Source organism: Rhea americana, unplaced genomic scaffold (genome assembly GCF_003343005.1).
Source record: "Rhea americana isolate MKP2758 unplaced genomic scaffold, rheAme1 scaffold_147, whole genome shotgun sequence".
Lineage (NCBI taxonomy): Eukaryota > Metazoa > Chordata > Aves > Rheiformes > Rheidae > Rhea > Rhea americana.
Window position 1 is genome coordinate 759,511 of NW_028185561.1, and position 7,266 is coordinate 766,776.

The window sequence follows — 7,266 nt, forward strand, 5'->3', positions numbered from 1 at the left end:
GTGCCTGGGGCTGCTGCTGCACGTCCTGCTGGGCTGCGGCTCGGCGCAGCCGCCCGACCGCTGCCCGCCGCTGTGCCAGTGCTTCGAGCCGGCGCGGACGGTGAAGTGCGTGAACAGGAACCTGACGGAGGTGCCGCCCGACCTGCCGCCCTACGTGCGCAACCTCTTCATCACGGGCAACCGCCTGGGCCGCCTGCCCGCCGGCGCCCTGGCCGCCCCGCGCCTCGCCGACCTGCGCGCCCTCAACCTCAGCGGCAACCACCTGCTGGCGGTGGAGGCCGGCGCCCTGGCCGCCCTGCCGCGCCTCCGCCAGCTGGACCTCAGCGGCAACCCGCTGGCCGCCCTCAGCCCGCAGGCCTTCGGCGAGGCCGGCAGCCCGCTGGAGGAGCTGGCCCTGCGCGGCGCCCTGCGCAACCGCAGCGTCGTCCTCAACCTCGCCGCGCTGCTCCAGGCCGGCGCCCTGCGCAACCTCAGCCGCCTCGAGCTGGCCGACAACGGGCTGCTGCTGCTGCCTGCCGGCATGTTCGCCTCCCTGCCGGGCCTGCGGCACTTGGACCTCAGCAACAACTCCTTGGTGGGCCTGCGAAACGTCTCCTTCCAGGGCCTGGGCCACCTGCAGAGCCTCAACCTCAGCGACAACTCGCTGAGCGTCCTGAGAAACGGCACCCTGGCCCAGTTCCGCAGCCTGCCCGCCCTCCGGAGGATCGGCCTCGGCCGCAACGCCTGGGTCTGCGACTGYGCCATCGAGGACTTGGTGAACTGGCTCAAGGAGAGCGACCAGGTGGAGGGCAAAGAAGCCCTGAAGTGCGCCTACCCCGAGAAGATGCTGGGAARAGCCTTGCTGCAGATCAACAGTTCGGACCTGAACTGCTCCGTGCCTGTAGACGTGCCCTCCCAGCTACAGACTTCATATGTCTTCTTAGGGATTGTCTTGGCTCTCATCGGGGCCATTTTTCTSCTCGTTTTGTATTTGAACCGAAAAGGAATCAAAAAGTGGATGCACAACATCAGAGACGCGTGCAGGGATCACATGGAGGGGTATCACTACAGATACGAGATCAACGCGGACCCCAGGTTAACAAACCTCAGCTCCAATTCAGATGTCTGACAAAACACCAAGCAGGAAGCAGGGCAACGCACAACAGCTATGCATGAGAGAAGTGGACTTGAGCTTTACCCCCGTGCTTGCCTCCCTCTCCCCAGAGCAATCACAGGCGTGTTTGTAACGTGAGGGGAATGTGCCTCCATGAGATGCAGAGTTCATTACTGTTTTCTTTTGTGTTGAGACACAGAGCAGTTGCGTGTGGTGTTGGGCTGTATATAAGAAATAAGCTGCTACTTCTCCTCCTCGCCTATTTTCATTGGAACTTGCTGCCAGTACTTGTTGGAAAAGTTTTCAAAGTCTCAAAAGATAAAAGGATTCTCTCTCCATCTCTCTCTCTCTCTCTCTCTCCCCCCCCCTCCCGGCTGCTGTAAAGCCACCAGACTTTATAAAGACTTACCGATACAGATACCATTCAACAAAAGCTGCCTCAACTTTTTTGGGAAAAAAAGTTACATTCATCAGTACCAGTTTTAGTCTTGTATATCCTAACTGCAAAGACAAAGATTCAACAATTCTATTTCATAGACTGCCTTCAGGCTGAGGAAAAAAAATAAAGAAGAAACTAAACGACTTTCCTGTTAGAAGGAAATAAAATAGCATGCACAARTACATTATAGTTTTACATGTTAGGAGAATTACAATCTCAGTAAGTCTCTTATTGTTTTGTAAAGTTATTTTTGATTGCAGTTTATGTGAAAAGAATGATTTTTTTTTAATATAAACTGCATCTAAACTCAATTAGAATTGTTAAATTCAAATAACAGTCTTACAAGAACTGTTGCATTGAAGTTTGCTGCTTAATGGAACATGTGGATATCTGATGTGAATAGCTCTACAGTCTCCAAGTAATAGCCCTACAGTAGTAATTTGAATTTAAAAAATTATACAAGTGTATAGCTTAGAGACATGACAGAGTTTTGTGAAATACGCTGTAAGAATTACATTGATCCACAATGAGAGTACAGTTTCACTTAGCACAAAACCCACAGTCAGCTCTCAAAACTTCAAGAGAAGTGCTAGTCAACCTTATTGAAATAACTACAAACAAATTGAATTTACTACAAACTTTTAAAAATTCAAATTTAATTGTTGAGTTTGCAGTACCAAAAATTGTATCTAGATATAATTATTTATTATAAAAGACATACTTTTAGGACTTGAATTAAATTAAATGTAGCTTAGTCCTGTYGTCAGAGAGCTTCAGACTTGGATACAGAATTTGGCTTATTAAATTAAGTACTTATTGTTTCGTATAAAGCTCTCAGTGCTTGTGCCATTTTGTAGTAATGTACATTGAATAATGTAATTTTGCATTTATCTCAAAACTACTGGCAAGTCTGTTTAACTATTATATATGCAGTCATGCTTACTATTTGTTTGAGAATGCATTTTTGTTTAAGTGTATGAAGCATGTAAAGGAAAACTTCAAAGATGCATCCTTTAGTATGTAATTCTGATGACATATTGAAAGATTAGTGAGGACCTTCCAACAGCCACCAATAACTAATGCGTTTTTCTCTAGTACGCTTACAGATTCTTGAAGAAAAAATACATACCAATTTACATTACACTTCTGTATTTACTGTATCAGTTCATCAGTGGTGTTCTCTCTGTGAGCACTGTTACTTAAAGCTTTTAAGCACTTTATAATTTTGTGAATTGTCAGCTAATTCCCTTCAATTCCATGACAGTTTTCTCATAGCTATATTCCTTTGGTAGGAGCTCATAAGTATAAAACAGTCATTTAAGTATCAGAAGGAATAAATTATTATTAATTTGGGCATCAGGATTATTCAAATGCATTTTTCTYTCCTTAAAACTTTCAGACATTGTCAGAACAAGTAGCACATGTTGGTTCAGACTAGTTTTCTATTGCTTTAAATTGGCTTTATTTAATAGCAGTGCTTATTTTTAATGTATTTTTGTACAGCCACTCTCAAAAGTTTTAAAAAAAGTGCAATCAATATTTTGATAAATCAGTATATTTTACAATTAATGTAAGCTAAGTTAATAGCTTATTTCTCCTGCTGTAAATTTAAATGTATGAGCAATATCCAGATAACAGCATATGAATTTAAGTTTGTGGATTCTTGAGAAAATGTTAGTTGCACMTATTTTAAGACTAGTATAATTGTGCTCCAGTATGAATAACTATTAATGAGCAACTATGCAAACTGTTCATATTGAGTATATATAAAATAGTTTCTGTACCAAGACAGAATTTGCAGTAGCTATATAGTGTGCTGTGATGTACTGGTCATTTTGTAGAATTACAAACTCACGTTTATTTATACAATGCCAAGAAAAGTAGAGCCTCATCCTTGCTAAAGAYGCTTCTGTAATACAGTATGTAAAATATGTACAAGCTAAGCCATTTCTTGGACAATTTCTTGATTTGTGTTATAAGATACTTTTAAGTAAATACAGTGAGACCTGCCATCCATAATGTATTATGCAATGGACGTCATTTACAGAACTGTGTAAGGACAGACAACGACATTATATTCCATCACCAATGAACTCGGTAAATTAGTATTTGTATAGTGAGCAAGTGTAACTATTGTAGTACATCCATTATTCTAAAGATTATCATTTCTTTTTTGTATAATAAAAGTCATTGTAATAGAATTTTATTAGAGACATGATGACCGCTACTTTAAAATATTTTCTGCCGTTTGCCTACATGTGTATTTATTAGGGTGTGACAATTAGCATGTGTCAGTACTGTGTTAGATAATGTTCACTTACAGTGATTGACCAACAGTGAATGCTTTGGTGTTCTGTACAATGCATTTGATCTTAAATCCCCTTCTATAAACAATGCTTGGAATTTGTCTTCCTTTCCTACTATGAAATAGTTACAATGATACACAGAAGACACTTAAAAGTAGCTCTAAAAGTGCTTCAGAATTTGGTTGTAAAGTATACATTTAAAATATCCTAGACTACTTCTGAARCATACTTTATAACCTTATTCTGCTTTGACACCTAAAATTTCACTTGATTACTATTTCCAGAGCAGCTTAATGAGCAAGGCTGGTTTATTCATTCAATCTTCAATAAAACGCATGCGGTACTAAATGCCTCTAAAATGTGTTTTGTATACATAAAACCCCAAAATTCTGCGTGACACGTTTGTCACTGACGTTTTGTAGAAAACATCTGGATTAAAGTAGTGGGCAAACCTTCAGGAAAGGCTAAGCATCTAAGAAGGAAAAAGGATGGATCATCCAAGGGTCAACTGCTCTCTTAAAATCAATTTTAATTGTAATAAGCTTCAAGCTTTCGAAGAAGAATAGCACAAGGAATTGAAATATTTTAATATACTTTCTTAAATGTTTTAGATAAGTGGTTAGTGCCAGTTAAGAAATGCAAAATTCCCCAAATCTTTCTTTACCTGAGCTAGCTGTAGGTTAGATTGCCAAACATTTTCTATGCCTAGCTCTCTGTAACATTGCCAATAACTTTGAAATCCAAAAAGTAATCAGAAGTTTTGTGCAGCTACTTTAAATCTTTTCATTCAGAGTGATTCACCCTTTAAGCACCAGTGACAGTCCCCCGTGACATGCTGGCTAGTGAAGCTGTCTGTTCAGACCAGTATTTGCTTGTTGACTGAGCTGGATGTCACTGAAGACAGGCATGGCAAAATATTCGACATAGTACTGCRCTAAGCTGCCAAGCTCTCGTTATTCTACCAGCACGTTCCCTGTGATATACTCTGCAGATCAACACAATTTTTTGTTCGTCTCATTTTTCCAAGAAATCCATAAAAAGTGCATCGTGAGTCTGCGCAGGTAGAGAAACCAGTCTGATTGCACCTATATTTTAACATCTTCATTTCCCTTTAAGTCTTAACAGGAAAAAGAGCCCTTGTCAAAGTGGCTCAAGTGTCAAAGAATGAAAATTTGATACATGCTCTCTCTTTTTCTTTAGCAGCTGAGTGTTCACGAAGAACCATTCACTCTGAGCATATGATGAAGGAAAATAGCATTTGGTAAGAAAAAATATTTCAGTTTCAAGCTTCCAAATGACATTTATATASTATGAGGGAAGGCTGAACGGAGAAGCTTATAAAAGAAACTGAGAGTATCCCTAGGTAGTGTGTCAGCAGTGAAAATAACAGCACTATGGATAGGGACAAATGCTGATTGGTTCTCCCTTTTCTGCTTTTGTCATGTTTTATGTGTATAGCTCTAATTTCTTGTTGCTATGAACTGAAACATTTTACTAACAAGTGGAATTGTGTCCTATAGTATTTTGTAATGCAGGTGTTTCCGCTGCAGTATTTTTGTTGGATATAATAGAAGAATGAATTTAATTCAGCGTCTGCTGCTTTGATGGTGCCTAGRTCAGGCCCGTTACATACTGCTCGCTTTTTGCACGTGTGCTCCTTACCAATTGCAAGGACCTTGCCTTGAAATCAAGCAAGTGGAAGCCCACTGAGACCAGGTCAGTTTGTTCGGGGAGTGTAATGTTAGTTAGTTGTTTCATACGTGCTTAAAAACGAGACTTAAGCCATGTGTGAGCCAGCAGTCCTCTGCTGATGCAGAAGTGACTGTATTGTGCTAGCTTCTTGAGCCAGTGCAGCAGCAGCAAGGTTGTGCATCGTACCAATATAATAAACCCAACAGCATTCCTCCCCTGCCTTGAAAAACAAGCTTTTACAAATTAAAATGAAAGATTCCCCATATAACCATGTCCTTAATAAGGACTTCTGCTTCCTCAGTACTGTTAGCGTTCACATGTTGTCACATCCTTGGGCAATGTTGTTGTGCTAGAAGTCCTCTATAGCGTAGCAGAAGCTCAAAATCAGGCTGTGCATCCCTAAGGTAACCCTAAATAGAAATAGGGAACTACAAAGCATGTGAAAATGGTATTTTAACCACAATATTTGTATTTCTGTTAATAATTTAATATTTGTAATTATTTATATTTTCAAAATAGTCATTAGATAACATTTTCTTTCTGATGACAGAGTAACAAAATAACAACAGATTTGTATTTTCTGGTAATTATACATGAAAACTACCATCGAACATCTGAGTAAATTAGTAATGTTGTTTGAATACATGCAGTGATGAAAATGTTAGAAAATAGAAATCTATCTTGTTGTTCTAGCATGTTTCATCGTTCTAGAAATTTTACATATATAACAAACTGCTGTAAATTTCTCTGATTAGGGGTTCAAGTGGTTTGAAGTTTTATTTCATAATTAGGAAAGATTCTTGAGCAAAAACCTAATAAAATGTTTACTAGGTTGCATATAAATGTTGTGCGTTCACACTGTTGACTTAATTATATAAATCCTTAGATATTGAGGTCTTTGCTAGAAGTGTAGTCATTTTATTTATAACTCAGGTTGATTATTGTGGTGTGAATTTGCATGAGAAAGTAATGAAAAAGCAACTTACATATAGATTGCATGATTAATTTATTTAGAATGAAAGTTGGCAAGCTAATTTAAGGGATTGTGTTCTAATCATTCTTGTTATTTGAACATAATTTGATAGCTTGTTATTTTTAAAGTTAATATATGCAGTATTGAATTTCAAGTTAAGTGTTGATTCTAAAATGAACAGTAATGTATTTTCAGGTTTTTAATGATTAGATCAAATTGTATATTTTAAGTCTTCAAATACATATTTACCTAGTGAGCTCTCTTACTGTAAAGGAACCATTAAAGAAATAATTTTTCTGAGAGTTTTGCTGAAACAAACAATGCAGGCTGAACTCCTAAGAAAAAAACATTTTGATGGCAAACTGTCTTTTTATATGAATGTTTAGATTTTATCTACGTGGCAATTAAAAGGGAAAGGTGATGTTTCAGCTCCTCACTGATAGCTRTTGCAGAGATCTGAAATTTTTACAGGACCGAGGAATTCTTCCGTGCTGTCCCAAGAGCATTCCTGAAAACTTGTCTTGTACCTCACTGACTGCTATTACTGTTTTATCACATTGTTATGGGATACCTAGCACAGAAGGATATTTAGCTTTATGCACAGTTAATTGATCTGTCTTGGATTTTTATATCAAGACTAATCTGTCTTAGTCTGCCTGCAGTCTAATCTGCCTGCAGTCTGGTTTAGATATTCTACTTGTTCTCATACAAATGTTGTTTGTGGCACAGCCTAGGATAGCCTTACATGAAATCATGGGTGCTT

The 7,266-nt window shown here is 39.3% G+C and overlaps 1 protein-coding gene across 1 annotated transcript; it reads left to right on the plus strand.

The window, feature by feature from the left end:
• Nucleotide 1: 1 nt before the first annotated feature.
• TPBG (trophoblast glycoprotein) lies at nt 2-6,044 on the plus strand (the record flags this gene model as incomplete). The annotated part of the gene is made up of 1 exon (XM_085299232.1): nt 2-6,044. A coding segment is annotated over one exon (1,107 nt), but the record flags the coding sequence as incomplete, so codon positions are not given.
• Nucleotides 6,045-7,266: the final 1,222 nt, after the last annotated feature.